The sequence below is a fragment of the Natrix helvetica genome (genome assembly GCF_964273705.1).
Source record: "Natrix helvetica genome assembly, chromosome: 1".
Taxonomy (NCBI): domain Eukaryota; kingdom Metazoa; phylum Chordata; class Lepidosauria; order Squamata; family Natricidae; genus Natrix; species Natrix helvetica.
Genome location: NC_138548.1, coordinates 26,821,307 through 26,843,501, shown reverse-complemented (window position 1 = coordinate 26,843,501; position 22,195 = coordinate 26,821,307). Strand labels below are relative to the sequence as shown.

The following is a 22,195-nucleotide window of genomic DNA, read 5'->3' as shown; positions in this document are numbered from 1 at the left end:
TATTCTTGTTTATTACAAGCTACCGGTTACTAAACAGCTTCTTCATACATATCTGACCAGACCCACATGTTTTAAACTAGCAAGGTTGCTATGGGGAGGGTACTTCAGGCTTTGACTTGGAATATTAAGATTCATAAACTTACTGACCCCAACTGACACCAGATACTATGCAAGGACTAAGATTCTTCTCAGAGTAAGATTTATAGCAGCTTAATTAAAAGAGCCTGTTGACAGAAGAAAATGATCATTATGTTTCATTCTCTTGGGAGAATAGCTTTGCAATTCTATCTGCAATTCTGTCAGTTCCATTTCCATTCTTATGAGGATTCTATTCCAAGAATCAAAATGAGTCTCTTACACACAAACACACACACACACACACACACTAAATATTTAGATACATTTTTCTCTTATAGATTTAGTAACAATCTGCACTCTCTCAGGAAATTAAATGCATTCTGCATCAACTGGCAACTGGATATCCTAGGATTGCAACCCTCAAAAATTTACAACATCTATACAGATTAGAATCTCTGGCAATTGCCGCCTTAACATATCTGGAAAATGTTAAATTGGGAATGATAAAGGCTAATGCGGAGGATTTTCTATTACATTACATTTTAGATTTTAAAAAGAACTATTAACAGTGGCAGCTAAATGCAATCCTAACATATAAGGATGCTTCAACCAAACAAACTCTCTCATTCCTTGTATATGAACACTTGCAGCCATCTGACTGACTGCTTTCGATTTAAATTTGAACCCAGTGTTTTAATTCTTTCTTGCCCGGACAAGAGTCATATTATTTAATTGAATATTATTGTTTGTTGAATACTTGTACTTAGTTTTAATGCAAGAAACCCCAAACCTGCTTTTCAGGAAAAGTAAACCTGAAGCTGTTGGCTACCCATTTTATTGCACTTCATTCCAAAGCCAAAAGAATGTGAATTGCTCTACAATATTGAAGACTAGTTGAATATATTGTTAAACCTATAAGATTTTCAGTATTGATTTTCAGAGAACTCAAATGCCAACAAAGCTTTTATGATGCTATTACAGGATTCAGAATGAAACCCTGGCTTATATAATGTAGTAAAAATATCAGTTCATTATTACAGGAGACATATAATCTTAAAAGAAATTTAGTTATGTGACAATCATATACACTTAACGAAGAAAATGTTTTATTGAATGAAACTGATATTATTTCTGAGCAAAACATAAATTGTGTTTTAAGATGCAATGGCTACCTTATAATAAATTGTCTCTTTAATCATGGTTTGAAAGAACCACAACCAGCTCCAATCATACAATGCTCTACATTGCAATTAATGAGGAAAGTGGCCAGATACACACAACATACCATGCTGAAATCAAACCATATTCTTCCTTAGTACAATGTGTGAGCGTAATCTATATACTATGTCTGTAACATTTGCAAAATATCTATTTTGTAGAAATATATCCCTTTTGGTGTTAAATACAGGGGGAAACCAGCATTCCTTTCCAGAATCTCTAAGGCCCTAATGTTTCATACAATAGTCTGTTCAGATACAATGGATTTATAACACTAAGAAAGAACCTACTTGCATAGTCTACCTCCCCTTTTTTTGTTGTCTTGCTCTGACTGACGCAAAACTTCTAGTTAGATAAACCAGTTTCTCCCTGTATCTAAATCAGAATCTGAAGTATAGCAGCTACCGAATCAGGTTTTTGATTCAGTTCTTAAAAAAAAGTCTGTAATGTAAACAAGCAGTGAAAAAAGGAAACAAAATAAATTACTGCAAGGTCTATTCTAATAATCCCCATGAAGATGTTTAGTTGAACTAGCTAAAAATGACAATGAAACAGAGGCATTCTATTCACAGACTGTTGTACATATAGTGAACCACATTTTTAGATAATCTAAAGTCATGTGATTAAATTTCATGCCTCCAGCTAATGCAGAACATTTATCGCTTGCTCTGGCTGGCACCTGAAAGTACTAAAAAGAAAACTGTGGCACTTCAAAGGCCACAGTTTTCTAGGCTTTGAGATATTTTAAGACTTATGCTTAATAGTTACTGACAACTATATATTGTTCTACCATAACACGACTTCCCTTCTAGTTTATATTCAAAACTCAGTACTTTTGAGGAACATGTTATCATAAAGATTGAGGGCAAACAATTCAACAATCTCAGTCTTCAAACTGAGATTCAATGTCCTTCATAAGAAGTTTTTGGTATGTGGTACAGAGCCTCCCACAAGGATGATAAACATGACCTGAACACATTTAGTCTCCCCAGCCCAGAAAAAAAAGCTAACTGAAGTTGAAATGTACATTGTAACAAGGCTGCAATATCAGACAGTACTGGAAAGCAATTTAAAAACAATGAGGTAAAAAGTTACATGAAGCTACATGAATCATCTTAGAGAATCAACCAAATAGAAAAACAATTTCGCTGTAATTCAGAGGAACAGCCTGGCTTGGAAGACACTGGGCTTTTAAGACTGGAAGGTTGGATTAACCACTTCTGTGGAACATTTTGCACATAGATTGCTGAGGCAATCAAGAGAAAGATAAAATCCTGGCATTGTTTATGTTAAACTCTTGTCAAAAAAAAGTCACAGAAATTGGGCTATGAAGGTATTTTCCAGGTTCTCAAATTTTCTCAGATTTCAAATGCTTCAGAGCCCAAAAGAACCAAATTAGATATTTGAATTATTTAAACCTTGAGGGGAAGGAGAATTGTAATTTATGTTCAAGTCACAAATTATACCATGGCAAAGTAAAGGAGTCACAGATCCTCAGCAAATCATTTACAATGATAGTTGGAGATTATGAGACTCAAGAGTAATTATGGACTTCTTTCAACTCATTCTCTCTCCCTGCATTTTTGCTATGGGAAAAACTAGGCAGGTCTTGAACTCCTGGAAGAAAAGTTGGATATAAATCTAACAATTCGATTAAAACGCTGATCTGGAAATGATGGCTTACGAATTAAAATTATTTCACAGTGTTCCTCTGATTTTTCAGAAGCTTGCACCATTCACAACTGAAATAAATGTCATAGAATTGTCAGGGGCCAATTTACACTTGCATGTTTACCCCGTAACGCCTTGTACGTCAGTTATGCCCTTTTCTGGATTGTGAATCCTTGCACTCAGTCAATCAGGCCCTGGTCAGTCAGGTCTGAACTGCTGCAACACACTGTATACTTAAGAATATTAGGAAGCTATAACTGGCACACAATTTGAAATGGACAGCGTATAAATTTAATAAATATTTGAACACTCTATAAGAATGTAATTGCTGCAAATATTCACTCATACTGCAAAATAGTTCAATAATAATAATAATAATAATAATAATAATAATAATAATAATAATAATAATAATAATTAGCATATGGTACCCAGGAGAGCACAATACTGTCACAGAGTAGTAAATTTGGCTTGCCAATGTACCAATCCTGTTATAGGACATGTTTGTGCACTTCCCAAAGTGCGCCACAGGAAGCGAACTGGCTTCACACCAGAGAGAAAGATGAGTGGCTCTTCCTGCTGCGTCACTAAGTTCTTTGCCAGAGCTGCCTCGGAGGAAGGCAATCGCAACTGGGAAGGTTCAGAGCCATCAGGAATATGCCTGCCTGCACAGAGCACCAGCTCGCCTCCATACTGAAGTGGTACCTATCTATCTTCTTGCATAGAACATGCTTTTGAACAGTTAGTGGATAAAAGCTGAGGCGAGTAAGAGGAGCTCACCCTGCCACACAGTGCTAGGGCTCAAACTGCCAGAGCTCTTCCTACGTCATTAAGCCATGGAGTCACTGAGCCTCTAATAGTTCAATTGAGATAATAGACTTGGCTGAAACTCATTAAGTGCTGCTTAATTTCAGTGCAACATTGGATATGTTTAAGAATCTATTTTAAAATTCAGAATTTATGAGATGCAACATGAACAATTATGGTTACAATTTCTGAACCAAACCTCAATCAACAAACCTGATTTTCCCACCTCCCTCTCATTTAAATATTGTAATAAATCCATTGAGATTTTTAAAATTTTCAAGAACAGTCTCTTACTAGAATCTTCAATGACTTTCATTCAAAAGAAATTCTAATATTTAATGCAAGTAAAGGATTTTGAACCAAGTAATGTTAATTTACATATCATTTCTATTTTTGGCAAGACCCAAATACACTTAAGACATTGTAATTCTAGAATACCTATAGTCATCCCATTTCAGGTATGTATTCGTTGCATTTTAATTATCATAAACCATGGCAAAAACAATACACAACTGATTTAAGATGCTTCCTTTTCAACATACTATGCAGCCTTAGATTCTTTAGCATTTAATCATACACATAAACATACATATTAACTTTTAAAGATAAATCCTGTTGTTGGAATTATTATCCTTAATTACAACCCTCCAGACTGACTTTGATTTATATTTATTCATCTCATTTGATTTAGCTATCATAGCATCAATATATTTACCTTTAAAAAAATCATATACCTTGATAGGCTCCACAGAAGATTACTAGTAAATATTCACAGGGTCTTGCTGTGTGTCTTATTTTAGAAGCTTCTTCAACCAATGTGTCTCCTCCTAGTTTTTAATTATTTGTTAAATTTATTTGCCGCCTATCTTACTATGGGGCTATTCTAGGCAGTTTTAGTTTTAGGAACAATTGGTATAATAATTGCTTTTACTTGGTTAGTATTGTAACTCATATCTATGGAGATTCTTAGTCATCCAGGTCATGGTTGTCCAAAGGTGCTTTTTCAAGAGGCAACTGGACTTTCTGGTTTTTCTGTGAAGACGTTTCACTTCTCATCCAAGAAACTTCTTCAGCTCTGAGTTGAAGAAGCTTCTTGGGTGAGAAGCGAAACATCTTCAAAGAAAAATCAGAAAATCCAGTTGCCTCTTGAAAAAGCACCTTTAGGTCTATTGTAACTCACCCATCTTTGATTTTCCAATATACTTTCAATGATTACTGTTTCATTATTTTAATATTTGAGCACAATTCTAAAACTAATAGTCTTAGTACCCTAATTTGATGAGAACATAACCACTGTCCTAAAGATAAAACAAGAAAGATGAATGGGTGAATTCAGTGGCAGAAAATGTGCATTGCTGAGAGCAGACTAACTACAGCTCAGGGGAAAAATATTGTCTGAATGCTCTGCAGACTTTGATGGTGACTTCACAAAGACAATACAAAAATAATTTGCATTGCAGTGTTGAACACAAGAACATAACTTTTGACATTTCCATGGTGACACCATCATACATATCATTTACTTTTCATCAACATCATGGATGCCATTGCTGCCGATACTCCATTATTAACCATGAATAGATGTGCTAATGGCCTGGCTTGGTGAAATGTGGTTTCTTAAATTCCAGAATAGTTATAGTCAACCTGGTTATTTCCAGACTTCTGGATACAAATCTATCATCAAAACATAAGTTTAATAGCAAGGGACTATAGGAGATACTTTGCAACAATAAGGAAGTTGTTTGCCATTCTTCCAGGATGTTTTTTGCATCTTCCTATTGTAATTTACAGCCTTGGTAATCTCTAGTAGTTTTGCATTCAACTATTAACCAAGCCTGACATTGCTTAGCTTCCCAGCTCAAGCATGATTCCCCCTATGTTGCTACTTGCTAAGCAAGGTTAGGTTCCCATGTTTTAAGTTGTTTAACCAGAACAGAAAAAGCTACATTTTAATTAATCAAATCCCTAATACCAGCCTTTACTCATAGGCAACTCTGAACGTAAACCATACAAAACCTGAAAAGCAAGCATTTAAAAAACATGTTCTTCCCCATTGAAATATAACAGAAAAAATGTGCTGTATAATTGTTTTATTTTCTGCTTATTAGTTCTTTTACCAACACTACAACCATATTGCAGACACAAAAATCCTGTTTACTTTATTCAGGGAGATCACAGTCTACAGACTTATCAAACATAGTTAACGCCATTCAAAAATGTATTTAGTTGTACTTTATAAGTCACATGAACACAGAAGTTGTATGTACTGATTTTTTAAAGGAGTGGAACTCTAGCAGATTGCATTTAATCTTGCAAGCTGCAGATAAATATCTAAAGCCATTTTTATGGCTACTTTGAGCCACAGAAAAGACACAACCTTGTTTCTTTGGAAAAGGACGCTTATAATTTTTTGTACATTTTATTCAGTAGCAAAAATTATTTGATCTATTTGCCACATATTTCATTCAACACCTGTGATTTTCATCCAAGACTGTTGATTTAAAGGGGAAAGCAGAAAGTATTCTTTTCAACCATAGAGAATCAGCATACCCGGAGGAACAAAATTAAATGACATACACAAGTTATGTATCCAACTTAATACATTTGTATGAAGATTTGATTCTGCCTCATTTGGAGAAAAGTACTACAAACTCTATACCAAAGGTAAACCCACCTATTTCACTGCAATTAGTTATACGAAAGTTTGAGAACCAGTAACAGATCTTCAAGTTTTCCAGTTTAGGCAACTACTTTGTGCTTGGCTTTAGCTATTCCAGAAGACAGTCAATTGTTTATGGACATTTCTGTGTTTAACACAATCATACTGTAATAATTTAGTTCGTTGTTCTCATCTTATGTTTTAAAAGATTATTTTCTGAAGGAATACTGCATTTTCTATTGAGATTAATTTCACTGATTTTATAATAAAATTGTTTATAGATTCATCTAGAATTAGGCTTTATTTTCTGTTGAGTGATGCTAAGCATTGAGTTTTAAGAAACTAATTCAATATAATTTTATCCCTCAAACATCTTTGGTACAAGCTTTAGCTCACGATTTAAATAGAAAAAACACTGAAGTGTAGTATAATGCCCCAATTTAAACAGATACCCTTTAGAAAATTGGAATTTTCTTCTGGGTTTGTAGCAATACATTCCTAAAATTCCTCAGATGAGTGTTACTCCTTGAGGAAATCCAAAATTAATCCTTAAGGCTGAATAAAAAACCAGCTGTGTTACATTTTTGCACCCAGTATTAATACTTCATTGAATTTTTTATGCTAACCTGAATTCACAATAATCTCCCCTGACAACTAATCAGTAATTTGAATGCTGAGATATGGCAAAATAATGATTGCTTTAAAAAAAAAATAACACGGAAGTTTACATTCATAGTCATTTGCTCACTCTCCACCCCAATCATTAGCTACCCTTCCAAAGGGATTTATAAATGTAGACATCCAAAAGACAAAGTAAAAGTACTGCCAGAATGAAAGGGTAGAACTTGCCTGTATCTGCCTGCATATGTTCAACGTGATTTTGTGTACAAAGGGCCAAGTTTTCCAAATCCACTCAGTTGTTGCACTTAATTTAGTGGCATCCACAAACCACTCACATCCTTCTTTTATTTTGATGCATTTAAGTTTAACAATTACACAAAAGCAGATGATGGTTCCTTCCAACCTCTCAGGTTCATAAAGCTGCATTAAGCCAAGTTAAAGATCCAAAAATATTTATTACTTGAGATGCTTTTAAGTCCAATTGTGATACTGCCATCCTGTCTCAACTGTTGAGAGGAATAGTTTAACCATTCAAGTTTTGTGTTTTAAAAAACTGCATGTCACAGCGATGCTTATAAATTATTGCTGCATTTCATGGAATGAGATTTTTTTTGCACTAGAACTGGAAAATAATGCAATTACCTAATATTGCAGCTGAAAAGCTAACAAATTGCAAAGTACAGGAACTGCGGTTTAACACCATTCTCATATCCTGCATAAGGTTACTATTTAGAATGGAAACTTATTTGCATTTTTAAACATGCATGATATAACAACTTACTTTCAATATTCTGAAGTTATTGGCCAGATAACCTAATATCAGGTTCTAATGTGCAACCATATGTTCAAATGCTACTTTTATTATCAATAGCCAAAAGAATTCAGAATTTTATTTCTTTTCTTAGTTAGATTCTTGCCATAAAGAGGACAGAATGCAGTTAATTCATTAACAGTGGTTTTCATTTTACTAGATAACAGAGACCTAACATATTCTGCATCATGGCAAAAAGAAGCAAATTTACAGCAAAAATAAATGAGGGAGAAAACTATCAAACCCGAAAGCATACATTTAAAAGAAATGATACATTTAGCCCCAGAACCCAAATAAATGAAGTCAAAGCATTGCAACATTTGAGAAAAAATATTTTGCAAAGCTATAACGTGTGTCTTCCCTCCCAACCCACATTGCTGGAAGTTTGCCACAGAAATTAACGCTTCTGTTCATTAACAGTTAAAGATTAGAGCATTTCTTAACACCAAGCAATTTTTTTATTTAACTGGGAAGCAGTCAAGTGTGCAGAAGGAATGAATGGTAATTGGAGAAGAGGTGAGCAATCATTAAAATCCTATGGATGCTTAATTTCTGAACTTTTTAGTAGAGAGAATCATTGTTTTCTGGGAAGCCACAGTGTTCCTTATGCGTGCTAACTCTCTTAATGACTAGTAACAGTTTGTCATGGTTTAAAATAATCATTAGGATTTATAGTTAGATGTTAACCATGTCAGCCCTTCATAGAGTCCATCACCCGAGGTGGCACAGGATGGCTGAACATACCAATTCCTATCCCTGATTCGGGTCAGGCCCAGTTTTTCTTGGATCTCATGTGGCTTCATGGCATCAGGAAGGTCCTGCTTGTTGGCGAAGATAAGGATGATAGCATCCCGCATCTCTCGATCATTGATAATACGGTGCAATTCCTGACGAGCCTCGTCAATGCGGTCCCGATCAGCGCAGTCCACCACAAATATCAGGCCCTGGGTGCCTGTGTAATAGTGCCGCCACAAAGGCCGGATTTTATCTTGGCCCCCAACATCCCACACGTTAAACTTGACATTTTTATAAGTCACTGTTTCTACATTGAAGCCCACGGTCGGGATGGTGGTGACCGCTTGGCCTAGCTTCAGTTTGTACAAGATGGTGGTCTTCCCTGCTGCATCCAAGCCAAGCATCAAGATCCGCATCTCCTTGTTGCCAAAGATCTTGGACAGTACCTTGCCCATGATGGTAGCGGTAGAGAGACAGGCATCCACAAGAAGATGGAGAAGGGTTGTGGTTACACCCAGTGACAAAAAAAAAAAAGAGCCACACCACGCTGCTGGATAGAAGCCAAATGCAAGCTGAAATGTATTTACTACAATCACTACCAGGAAGCCAGTCAATCTGAGCTAAGAGAGCAAGCGATGGGAGAGGACAAAAGGTGGCGAAGGGGAAGCACCACCCTGACGGGCCCCAACAGGAAGGAGGAGAAGGTGGGGAGGATTTAATGCAGTTTACTGCCACCGGAGGGGCGAAAGGACCCTCCTGGAGACCCCTCCGAGAGAAGCGGGGCGGAGCTGGCTCAGAAGGGGGCGGGGCTTCATGGGGAAGGGCGGGAGGGCCCGGCGTCTTTCAGTCAGTCCCACTCAGGGCGGGCCTGGGCGTCTCCCCCCTTCTTTTCCAGTTCCGAGACTCCCTTGAGCGACGGTGGGTGGCTGTAAAGAGACGAGGGTGGGGGGAAGGGGGGCAACACAGTCAGTCAGAGGAAGGATCTCTGAGGTGCAACGTTGAATTTTTTTAAAAAAAGGAAAGCCGCCAACCCTCCCCTCACGTACAGTCACCTCAAGTCCGCGCCGGCTCCTCCGCCCGTCCGCCCGCCCGCCTTTCCGGAAAGGGAAAAAAGGCCCGCCTTACCCTTTCCTTCACAAACTCACTGCCTGGCTTGACTGATTCGCGGCGACCGTCTCCAACACGCAGGCGCGCACCACGGCCGACCGATACTTGCGAAAGGCGGCCCCGCCCACAAGCGAGGGAGGAGGGTTACCGGGAATTTAGAAAGCACTGCGCACGCGCGAGTTTTTCTCTCGGCGGCGACGGGAATGAGCAGACGCAGGCTGGAAGGCGCGTCTAAGAGGGCGGAAAGAGGGCATTACACCGCTCCGTGGAATGAATGCGTAAAGACTGCTCAATTAAGTTTTCCGGCTTCACCTTAGTTATGCGCAGGCTCGCCAGAATTTTCTTGAACATGCGCAAAAGAATAAATTCCGCCCGGAGTCAACTGCGCAAGTGCTACAGGAGAACGAGAGAGACCAAAGAGCCTTAAACTTTTTTTAAGGGGTAACCTCCCCTAATCCGCATGCGTGGCACTCCCCACCACTTGTCAGAAATTTCATCTGCGCGTGCGTTGTCTTGCCCCTTTTTTTGCGCAGTTGCATTCCCAGCCAATCGTGGAAGGACAAGACAAACACACGATCAGAATTCACCTCAATTGCCCGACATAAAACTACGCAAGCGCACTATCGTCATTAACCTAGCGTGGCCTTGCTATAGCGCGCATGCTTGGTAGAAAATTCTGTTTGAGATAGGTTTGGGATAAGAGTATGCGTAACATTGGAAACACGGCTACCTCTGTACAAATTAAAGTGAGACAATCTGCGTCAGGACTTGCGCACTAAACTCATTTTAAAAGGATTAAGTGGCGTAAGGATCGCAAAGAATAGGGATGGGATTGATAATTTTATTTGGGTTTTTTGGAACTGCATTGGCGGCACACGCCAGATCTAATAGTTGCGTTTGAAGTTTGAAAATTCTCTCCGCTTTGATTTGCAACTGATTTCGTGAAACTTTTTCCCGGCTTTGTGTTTTCTGAAAACTTGTACCTGAAAAGAGATTTTCTTTTCCGTGCATATGATTTTTGCATCTCCTCTTCTGCACTGGTTTTCTTACAGCAGCGTTGCGAACTCCATAAAATAAAAATATTCTTATTAGACCATTCGAAATATCACAACGCTTGAGTTGATTGGAGGCTCATAAACGGGGGCGGAGGGGTGGGAACACGCAACAGCTAATATTGAAACCGCGGACTGGAAACCTCTTATGGATTTTTTTTTACGTAAAAAAGAAAATGATTTGAGGACTTACGGTTTTGATTAGAAAGGTTATAGAAATAAGGGACTCATGTAATCTTAGAAATTGAATTAGAATTGTACATATAACTGCTAAGAGAAGATTGAAAGGCACTTTTTTCTATGTTTTCATGCTTTCTGTTTTTTTCTATCTCCTTTTTTCTTTGTGTCTTCATTTACAATATTTTTTCTTTGAATACATTTCTCATTAAATATGTAAATATTTTAATAAAAACTATTTTAAAACAGAATTTTCACTTAAAGTTCATCTATTCTATATATAAGGTGACCAACTTTTTTACAATGAAAAGGAGGACAAATAAATTGGAAAAAATATATCGTAAATAAAAGAAACAATAATACACTAAAATATGATATATGCATAATAAAAACATTTGCAACATTTTATAGTGTAATTATGCTTACATGCCTGTTAATTATTATTTAAATGAGTACTTTTCCATTGAATTAATATTTTTTGTCAATGTATCATCTTCTAACAATATATTGGAAATATCTGAACAAGAAATATCCTGTGCTGCAGCTAGAGTATCAACATTCAATCTCGATTTCTCACTTGTCGAAAAATCATTGGCAATTGAAAAAAACTCTTTCAACTGCTGCATTAGTTCCAGAGCAGCACAACGTAAATTGAACAAGTATAAATAAATGTTCACATGGAATATGTTCATTTTTGAAATGGCTGAAAATATCCACCCATCTTTTATCAATTTCAACATGTTGATTTTCCCATTGTATTAATTTTTCAGAATTTAAATATACATTGTCTTCTAATTTCTTCAAAGAGACAATTGTCGTCTATTTTAATGTCTAGCATTTCTTTAGATAAAGATTCAACACAAGATTCAATATCTGTTCAATATACTTGTGATGAAGTAAAAAAACCACCATTAAAAACTGTTTAATAAAACGTGAATTGTACTTACCTCTGTATAATTGAATATTCACTGAGAAAGAAATAATGACTGTGAGTCAATTGCCGACGTGCCGTGAGTCTACTGCGTGCGTATGTGCCGTGTTGTGTTTCGGTAAGAAGTAAACAAAGCCACATGCACACAGCGCTCTCTCTCAAGGTCTCCTGTGCGGAGCGCATGCGTCTCATAATCACGTCTTATACCGCACTATACCGAGTCTTGACGAATTGTCATGTCAAATACAAATACGTCACATAACGCACAACAGATTAGTCTTCAAATATCGAAAAGGAGGACATGTAGGAGGACACTTTTCGAGGGAGGACAGAACTTACAAAAGAAGGACTGTCCTCCCTAAAGGACGACAGTTGGTCACCTTACTATATAGCAGAACGTGGGAAGTAGGAAGTGTTCAGATAGATTTTGCTAGGTCATTTGATGGCTTCAGGTTGAGCTTTGTCTTTGAACTTTCATGATATGCTAATAAAAGAGATTAGTAAAAACTCATTTGGATAACTTTAGTATTTGGAAAAAAAAGGTATGCTCTAATTCAGATAATTTTAAATCTTTGTTGGCCAATCAAAAACCTCTGGGTTCTAAGGCTACTTTATTTTGAATATTGAACCTCCCTACCACTTCTTACCACTATATGGCATATAGTATACCGAATTAAATTATTAATATATATTTAAAGATAAAAACAGTGATGTATTAAAATGTATAGCCATAAATTAGGAGCCCTCAGTGGAAAAAAATATAAATTGTAACATAATCAAAGCTGGCTATATTAGCTGCAGGAAAAAAAATCCAAATATTAGGCCCTATCATCCTAACCTGATTGAAAGCCAAGTGTCACATTTCCTTTGAAGAATCTTCTCATGCCATCAGGGCACTAATGTATAAAGCTGGTCCCATTGCTGCTCTGTCAGCATAGTGGTAGCTAGATAATGTTTAAAGTCATTAGTGAGGTAAACTGGTCAGTCTGTTTTTAGAAACAGATATTCCAAAAGAACAGATATACCAAAAGAACTCCCCCCTTTTTTGCCTTCAGTCAGTGTTGGTACTTGATGATTGTCTTAACTAGTCCATGCAGTTTTCTTGGCAGGTTTTTCAGAAGTGATTTGCCAACCCTATTTCCTAGGACAGAGAGAGATTGACTGGCCCAAGGTTATACACCTGCCTTCATGCCTAAAGTAGTAATAGAAGTCTCCCAGTTTCTAGCTGGGAGGTTATGAGCTCCATGTACCTTGCAAAATTTCCGACAACAAAACACAGCTAAATAAGATTTTACGATATTTTGAAATCACAAGTTGATCTAAGTACTTGGCTGGATTAAAAATGTAAAAGGCCTCAGTGAAGTAAGAATAGAACAGGGTTTTTCATAACATGATGGGGTTCTATAAAACTAAGGCAACACCCCCCACCGCCAATCACTTGAATATAGGCAAGTTTCTATCACTTGAGTTTGCCTCTTGACCAAAGATTCTGGGATTTTTTTTTAAACAACTAGTTCCAATGCCTGAAAACCGAGAACCTCTTGGGTGACAGCCCTATGAGGTAGACCAAACTTCCTGCATCGGAAGGCATGGCTTTATGAAATCTGCAAGCGATTATGATGCTTGTTGTATTCACACAATACACTAATTATAATTAACCAAATGGCTAAATACTACATATTAATCATAGAGCGCTCATCTGTTTAGCTATAATATAGTTTGCATATTTTTGATTTAGTGTGAGTACATCCACCCATTAAGCTTTTTGTGCAAATCATGGTATAAAAATCCTGCACTGTACGAAAGTCATGGTGAGATCAGGAGGAAACAGTTGCGCTTCATGCCCAGAAGTCATTCAGGCTACTTTAAACTTGTTTCCCAGGGTTCTTAAGTCTGCAAGAAGCAGAGAATAAATTCTGCATGTACTATGAAATATTCTCCACAAAGTCCTGATCAATACTGGCCATTCAGCCACAAAAGAGACTCAAGTAGAGTACATAGAATTCCAGATCTGTTGATTAGAACAAAGCCAAAAAGAAACCATGCTACAATAAACAATTGACAAATGTACTTAAGAAGCAGCTTATAGATCAGTGATGGTGAACCTTTTCAGCACCGAGTGCCCAAACTGGAATGCATGTGAATGTGCACACGCCGGAGCGCTGGAAACCCAAAGGCCAGCTGGCCGGGGTGCATGAGTGCGCCGGGCAGCTGGTCTTTGGGTTTCCGGCATGCATGCTGGCCATCTGGACTTCCCATGTGCTGGAGCACCGGAAACCTAAAGACCAACTGGCCTGTTTTTTGGGTGTTTTTCAGTCCGTTTTCAGGCCAATTTTCGGGCCGTTTTCTGGCACTCGTGAAGACCTGAAATCAGAAGAGTAACTGCTGATGGTGCACGTGCCCACAGACAGGACTCTGTGAGCCACCTCTGGCACACGTGCCATAAGTTCGCCATCACAGTTATATATGATTGTCCACCCCCTACTTGTCTTAATTTGGATCAGAATAAACGCTAGTCTTTATGGCAGTGCTTTTTAACATTGAAAATGTGCGGACTTCACTTCCTAGAATTTCTCAGCCAGCAACAGCATGAAGATTATCGCTCCTGGACTACTTAAGGATATGTAAAGAACAGTTGCCTCTGACTTAACTTATGCATAGGTGAACTTCAGAAAAAAGTATTCTTATTCTCCTGTATGATTCGGTATTTGGTATCATATAGTGATACTATTTTAGTATTCTGTTCTTTGCTGCCACCTTCAGGCTGATAGGAAATGATATAAACCTCCCACCTTCAGACAGATAGGAAATGATATAAACCATTAGGCAAGAAGCAAACAGCCAGTAATCCCAGCTCCCAGGGAAGCTAAGTTTGCTGGATCAGTTGAGCCTAGGAAAATAAACAAGTTCCTACTCAAATATAAAATTGATACACAATTGACAGAAAAATCAAAAGCAGAGGAGGTTGAAGATCCAATCATACAGTTAATATAATGTCTAGACAAGTTACGGTATAACCTCTGCGTGCAGAGCAAAGTAAACAAAACAAAAAAGATAATGTGCCCTTCAAGCTAAATTTGGATCCTTATTGGACATATTTGTATTATTTTCTTGGCAACAATATGGTTGTTTCTTCGCTTCTTTTGGAATGTTTTGTCAATTTCCTAGCTGCAAACAGCTGTAAATGTACACCGGATGCCAGAGCACAAAAATGCAGTTGGGTGATCACATGCGTATGTGTGCAGCACTTGGAACCGGGTCATAAGTACTTTTTGCAGGGTTTGTCTTCATTTCAATCACTAAGCAATCGGTTGTTAGTCAAGGATTGCCTATACCAATGAAACCCAGCTCCTGAATTGGATTATCTATTGTGGTACAAAATTGGGTTTCTAGTAGAGATGTTTTTTTTTTTTTACCACCATGTAGTCCATGCTAACTTTCTCCCCATCACGTGCCAAAAGCGGGGGGAGTGCAGGGTGTGTGTGCGCTGGGGTTCCCACACTCATAATGCTATTCATGTGACCCCCACCCTCCCTCCCACTTTTGGCTCATGATGGACCAGTTTTTCACTCTCCCCAGGTTCCAGAGGCTTTCTAGGAGCGTGGGGAGGGAGAAAAGAGCCACCCCCACCCCCGCCGAGGCCCTCAGGGAAGCTTCCAGAGCACAAAAAACTGGCCCTACAGGCAATCTGGAAGTTCAGGAACAAACTTCTGGTTTGGCTGCAGGGCCATTTTTCGCCCCGTGGAGCCTTCAGGAGGCTTAAAAGAAGTCCAAAGTCAGCTGGCCAGAGTGCGCTTGCGCGCTGGAGCTGACAGAGCAATGCCTCGCGTGCCTTAACAAATGGCCCTGCGTATCACCTGTGGCACGCATGCCATAGGTTCGCCATCATGGATGTAGTCCCTTAATTCACAGGGAACGCGGTGGCTCAGTGGCTAAGATGCTGAGCTTGTTGATCAGAAATGTTGACAGTTCAGTGGTTCGAATCCCTAGTGCCGCGTAATGGAGTGAGCTCCTGTTACTTGTCCCAGCTTCTGTCAACCAAACCGTTCGAAAGCATGTAAAAATGCAAGTAGAAAAATAGGAACCATCTTTGGTGGGAAGGTAACAGTGTTTCATGCGCCTTTGGCGTTTAGTCATGCCGGCCACATGACCACGGAGATGTCTTCGGACAGCGCTGGCTCTTCGGCTAAGAAACGGAGATGAACACCGCCCCCTAGACTCGGGAACAACTAGCACATATATGCGAGGGGAACTTCTACTTTTACTTTAGTCCCTTAATTAGTCCTTAATTCAGGATAGAATCGGGGCAACTGGGTGAAGCTGAGCATTTATTGGCCAAATGCCTTCCCTGATGCCTATGTGGAGTTTGTAGCAGATATTTTTTTCTTTGTGCCTTAAGAGAGAAACATTTGCCACTATCTTGGATTGAACTCTCAACCTTCTGAGTGGGATGCAACTCGTATCTACTACAGGTGTGTCTGCTTCAAAAATTATTTGGAAGTAGTCTGGATTTTGCACAAGCACAGCTCTTCTGTTATTCATTTCAGTACCTTTTTAAAGAGTTCCACACATGCCTGAAAAAGATGGCACTGTTTTAAGACCCATAGTAAGTTTAATCATTCCTAAAAGCAGTCCAAAACACTTATTTTAAATATTTATAATTATACACAGCAATAATATCTGATCTTTGACTCTGTTCCCCACTAGAATGTACCTCCCAGGTGATTCAAAACAAAAATGGCCATTCAGTTAAATACAATTTTAAAGTATTGCTGTCCCAAATACTGAACCTGCCCATGTCTTCTGCTTGAAGATTACGCATGTAAGCACAAATTAATTCTGATTGTGAGAGGAACTTTGGAGAGTTTTTTTCAGCCTCAGCAGAATAGTGAATCTTCATTTAGTATACTATTTAAAAACATTGAAAATAAGCATAAATGATCTTGAAAAAGACATACCCCCTTCTTTCCAAGATGACTACATGGACCTGCCCATAAAGTCATCAAAAATTAAGTAATTTTTTTTGCATGCAAAAAGTTATAAAAGAGCTGTGTGGTTGGTATCTGGAGGCAATTTAAGGTGCTATTTGTCACACCAGAAGCTCTTTGTGGTTTAAAACCTGATATCAACACCACCTGGTCTCAGAGTACTCTTTCTCCACTCAATTATATTAGGAAGAATGTATGTATGTATCAGTGGTGGGCCCGTCGTCCTCCACATGAATGCGCACAGTGCGTGCATGCATCTTACCCTCCAGTAACGCCTCTGCGAGCCTCCTGACGCTCCAGCTGCTCGGCGGAGCATCGCGCAGGCACTGTATGCGCCATGTGCGTGCATGGAACTGCCAAAGAGTTTAAAGACAGATAAGGACGACGGGCGGGCGGGTAGGCCCTCCAGACCACCGTACTGGAACGGTATCCAGTGCTCCAGGCAGGCACCGGTACGCCCATACAGGGACGTACCACCTGCAACCCACCACTGGTATGTATGTATGTATGTATGTATGTATCCATCCATCCATCCATCCATCCATCCATCCATCCATCCATCCATCCATCCATCCATCCATCCCCTTTCTCTGGAATAGCATACTTTCAGAGGTTTGACTAGCCTCAATAATTGGCACAGGATTTATTTCAGTAATCCTCTAGGGCAGATGAATTGAGATTCTACACACACACACAGAGTAAAAAAATATAAACTAGTAAAATAAAGCTATACAAGGCTTACTTTTGTTATTTTTCTATTACATTTATGGATGTTAATATGTATGGTGTTTTTTTTAAAGGATCCTGTTTACCCACAGCAGGTTAAAAGCTGCTTTGAATCAGTGATTGGACCAGAATATAAACCAAGTAAATGTTAGTCTTGGAAGATTGAGTCTTAAGAGCAGCAGCTGGACTTGGTCTGTGAACTTTGGATTCCCCATCCTTACCAACCTTTGGAAGTCATGTTTCATTTATGTTCAGGTCCAAGTTAGAAAAATAATTAAAAATGCGAGCTAATAAGTATTGCAGTACGAATAAAAATATAGTTTCCAAGTTTAAAAGAAATATTTTCAAGTGTTAGGTGTACCTATAAAAGTTGTTATTTTTCATCGTTATTTGCGAATGTTTCCTGCTTGTTCAACCAAGAGGAAAAATAACACGATGTTAAACCAAAAATATATAATACGCCTAAAGAAGTATGCAGTACTAATCTCTCTCCCCAAATAGTTCCATAGGATTTGCAAAACAAAACAAAACACCCACCCCGATTTCTATATCGCCGCTTGAATAGCTGAATTTCGGCGCACGTAGCTCCCAAAACTTCGTGCAAATACACGCAGCCTCACAGTATTACACAGAGTTCAGATCCCAAAGTCCGCACAACCGTCTAGTGCAGGGGTGTCCAAACTTGGGAACTTTAAGACTTGTGGACTTCAACTCCCAGTTTGGACACCCCTGGTCTAGTGGAACGAGTAGTTTTGGCTCCGCCTTCCTCCGCGAAAGAAAAAAGTTTGGCCCCGCCGTCTCGCCATAGTTTCGTAATCGGTGCGCAGGCGTGCGGCCCGGTTGCCTCCTGTCAGAGGAGCGCCTGGGAACTACTGTTAGGGAAGCCGCGTAGACGGAGCGGGGCTCCTTTCCGTCCCACCATGAAGTCCCGTTTCAGCACGGTCGATATCAGGGCGGTTATAGCAGAACTGCGCCACAGGTACGGGTCTTCGGATGTCTTTCGAAGCCACGCCCCGATGACTGCAGGCCCCGCCCAGTAGTCCCTTTGGGATACGCCCCTCCCCCTCAACAGGTAGCTCCCAAGCAAGTGGTCCCTTGTGCCTTTTTAGCTTTCCCGGCTTTTGGTTGGTTGATGATGGCTGTTGGCGGAAGTCCGCTCTGTGCCTTCAGATGGCTTCAGGCGCCTCTTCTCCCACTCTGAACTATACTCTGAACTATTCAGAGTTGCTAATTTGCTTAATTTGGGAACTATTATTTAAAATTAATTAATAGTGTTGATATAAAGCCTCCTTCAATTTGAGCTTGATTCTTGCTGATTTCATGGACATGTCCAAATAGGTTTTTGTTGCACTAATTTGGAAGTAAAGGTAAACAGTAAGAGTTGGAAGGGACCTTGGAGGTCATCTAGTCTAACCCCCTGCTCACGCAGGAGACCTGGATTTGAACTGCCAACCTTTCTGATATATAAGCTCAGTGTCTTAGCCACTGAGCCACTTAGTCAGGCTTGTCATAGTCTTGCTTGAGTATGATTTGTCGACCTCCCAGCTAGCCTACAGCCCTGGGATTTCCTTGTGGTCTCCCTTCCAAGGACTAACCATGCCTGACCATGCTGCCATCTTGAGTATGCTTGAGTATGATTTGTCAACCTCCCAGCTAACCTACAGCCCTAGGATTTCCTTGTGGTCTCCCTTCCAAGGATTAAATATGCCTGACCATGCTGCCATCTAACTGAATACAGGTAGTCCTCGACTTAAATTGTTTAGTAACTGTTCGAAGTTACTATGGCATAGGGAAAAAGTGACATGACCATTTTCACACTTACAACCGGTGAAGCATCCCCATGGTCATGTGATTTACATTCAGATGCTTGACAACTGATTAATATTTATGATGGTTACAGTGCTCCGGGATCAGGGGATCATCTTTTGCGACCTTTTCTCACAAGCAAAATCAATGGGGAAGCCAGATTCACTTAACAAATGTGGCACGAAAAGTCATAAAATGGGACAAAACCCACTAATGAAATAATTTGCTAAAGAGTTTATTAAAAATTACTCTTTTTTTCCCCATAAGATGATCAGAAATATATGGAAATTGATTTTTTTTTCTTTTCTTTTTACAGCTTGTTGGGAATGAGGGTAAACAATGTTTATGATGTGGATAATAAGACATACCTAATCCGATTCCAAAAGTAAGAACAAAATTTCTTCTCTTTTTTGGTTATTTCTGTTGGTGCTTATTTATATTTTTGAAGTCCCCATCTCCTCAGTACATCTTTTGCTGACTTACACACCAAGTGCCTTTTTAAAGGAAATGTACAGTGTTTTTTTTAAATAATATTTTACAAATTAAGAGAAGTTTGAACAGCAGTAGTTCAGCTTATGTTTATGTCAGTGTTCAGTATCTTAAAATTGGCAAATAAGCTGTATCAAATATGTTTTTTTAAACTCGCAATTAAAAAATAAACCACAACATTTGACCTCTAAGAAAGCTTTAGTGAGACCTCTTTAAAGAAAATCTTCCAGAATGTCTATATTATCTAGGGCTGTATCTATCATACTATATAATATTTTAAAGACCAAGACACAAATAATTTGATTGTATGCCACCTTTGAGTGTTCAGTCAAGTGACCGGTATATTTATTTATTTATTTATCTATGGAATTTATATTGCCGCCTATTTGCACATAGTGACTCAAGGCGGTTTACAGAATATAAAATATAAAAGATATATTCAGATTTTATAGATTAATATTTATGATTCAGTTGTCTAAATTAAGATTTTGAATTCAGTGAAAAAGGAAAACAAACTGGAAGTTTTGATAAGAAGGTTTAACATTTATATATATTAGGATTCTAGAAAAAAATATAACTGTTGTATCAGAGGTTGGTTTTTTTTGTTTTGTTTGCATTGTATTTTAGACCAGACTTCAAGGCTACACTTCTTCTGGAATCTGGCATTAGGATTCATATGACAGAATTTGAGTGGCCAAAAAACATGATGCCATCTGGTTTTGCAATGAAAGTAAGTTGAGTTTCTTTTGTTCATTAAAGATTCCTTGCAGAATGGTGAGAAAACTGAAGCTAGTAATTGTTGATTTTCCTTTTATAAATACCAGTTTGCTTGGCAGAATTTGTTTTGGGGTTAATAAGGAGATACATAGATGTAGTTTTGCGAGATTGATAACAACAAGGCAGTTGTCTCTTCTCTGACTCAATTAGAAATTCTGCTAGTTTACTTCAACAGCAGGAGCATGAGTACAGGTAGTCCTCAACTTGCAACAGTTCATTTAGTGACTCTTCAAAAGTTGAAAAAAGTGACCTATGATCATTTTTACACTTACGATCTTTGCAGCATCCCTCTGTTCATGTGATCAAGATTTGGATGCTTGGCAACTGGTTCATATTTATGACGGTTGCAGGGACTTGGGGTCACGCAATCACCTTCTGACAAGCAAAGTCAATGGGGAAGCCAGATTCACTTAACAACCGTGTTACTAACAACAATTTCTGTAATTCAAGTAACAACTGTGGAAAGAAAAGTTGTAAATTAGGGCAAAACTCACTGAACAAATGTTTCACTTGACAATGGAAATGTTGGGCTCCATAGTGGTCGTAAGTCGAGGACGACCTGCAATTCCATTTAGTTCAATAAAGTTCAGTATAGAGTACATTTGTTTACAAATATTTCCAAATAAACCATTGTTTGTAGTCTCATCATCCTCAGAATCTACATCGTATTTTCTAAGTACACAAAACAGGAAGTCATAAAAGTGTCCTAATCTGATTCAGCACTTATTCTGTTACTCAGTCTCTGGATTAAGGCAGGGAAGGATCTTTTCTATCATTATTATTATTATTTCATCATTTTGTCTGTGCACATTAGAGACTCAACCTGTTGCCTTCAAAATGCAAAGGATATACACAGCTGCTGAACTGTGCATTTTCCCCTGAGTGTAATTTCAAAAGGAGAATATTAACATTCTTTCTTAAAATGAACTGAGTTGTGAGACTGGCCATCTGATTTCATAGCCGAGTTCAAGCAATACCATTTCTTAGAGTAGGGGTGGACAATGTGTGGCCCTCTAGAAATAGTGTTCTCCAGCTCTTATCAGATGTAGCCAATGTTGAAAGATGATGGGAGTCCAAACTTGCATGCATTACAGGGTATTTCATGTACTTTCTAGCCACTATACTCTGTTAGCTTCCCACTGTCAAATGCAATGGAGTTTTTCGAACTAATATGAAGACTATTAATAATCATTTTATTTTATTTAATAACAAACACACTATTTTCCTCATCCAAGGGCAGCAAGATAATTTGTGGCTAAACTATAATTCAGCCAAGGCATTTCAGTGAAAATGGAAGATTTTGTAATAAAAAGTTGATAAGGATAAAATAATGAAATTGAATCTTCTTTTATGGAAACACAAATATACTTATATATATGGAAAACTCTCTCTCTCTCTCTCTCTCTCTCTATCTATCTATCTATCTATCTATATGTATGTACGTATACATACATACATACATACACATATACATATACATATGTATATATGTACATGAGATACACATACAAACGAACATACTTTTTTTTTCTTTTTTCTGTT

At 38.4% G+C, this 22,195-nt stretch overlaps 2 protein-coding genes across 4 annotated transcripts in view; one reads left to right on the top strand and one right to left on the bottom strand.

The window, feature by feature from the left end:
• Positions 1–7,382: 7,382 nt before the first annotated feature.
• On the bottom strand, positions 7,383–10,060 carry ARF6 (ARF GTPase 6). Of its 3 annotated transcripts, none has more exons than XM_081939485.1 (2): positions 9,647–10,060; positions 7,383–9,526 (listed from the first exon to the last, which is right to left on the bottom strand). In XM_081939485.1, the coding sequence occupies exon 2, from the start codon at positions 9,053–9,055 to the stop codon at positions 8,528–8,530; it is 528 nt and encodes a 175-aa protein (XP_081795611.1). In that variant the 5' UTR covers positions 9,056–9,526; positions 9,647–10,060; the 3' UTR covers positions 7,383–8,527. The 3 variants fall into 3 exon arrangements, with proteins under 3 accessions (XP_081795611.1, XP_081795612.1, XP_081795610.1); XM_081939486.1 differs by having other exon boundaries at positions 9,653–10,060; XM_081939484.1 differs by having other exon boundaries at positions 9,726–10,060.
• Positions 10,061–18,355: 8,295 nt separating this feature from the next.
• Positions 18,356–22,195, top strand: part of NEMF (nuclear export mediator factor) — a 33,523-nt gene continuing 29,683 nt past the window's right edge. Inside the window, exons 1-3 of the mRNA XM_081934175.1 lie at positions 18,356–18,560; positions 19,704–19,772; positions 20,504–20,606. Coding sequence (XP_081790301.1) covers positions 18,502–18,560; positions 19,704–19,772; positions 20,504–20,606 — 231 coding nt within the window. The 5' untranslated portion in view covers positions 18,356–18,501. The remainder of the gene's footprint in view (positions 18,561–19,703; positions 19,773–20,503; positions 20,607–22,195) is intronic.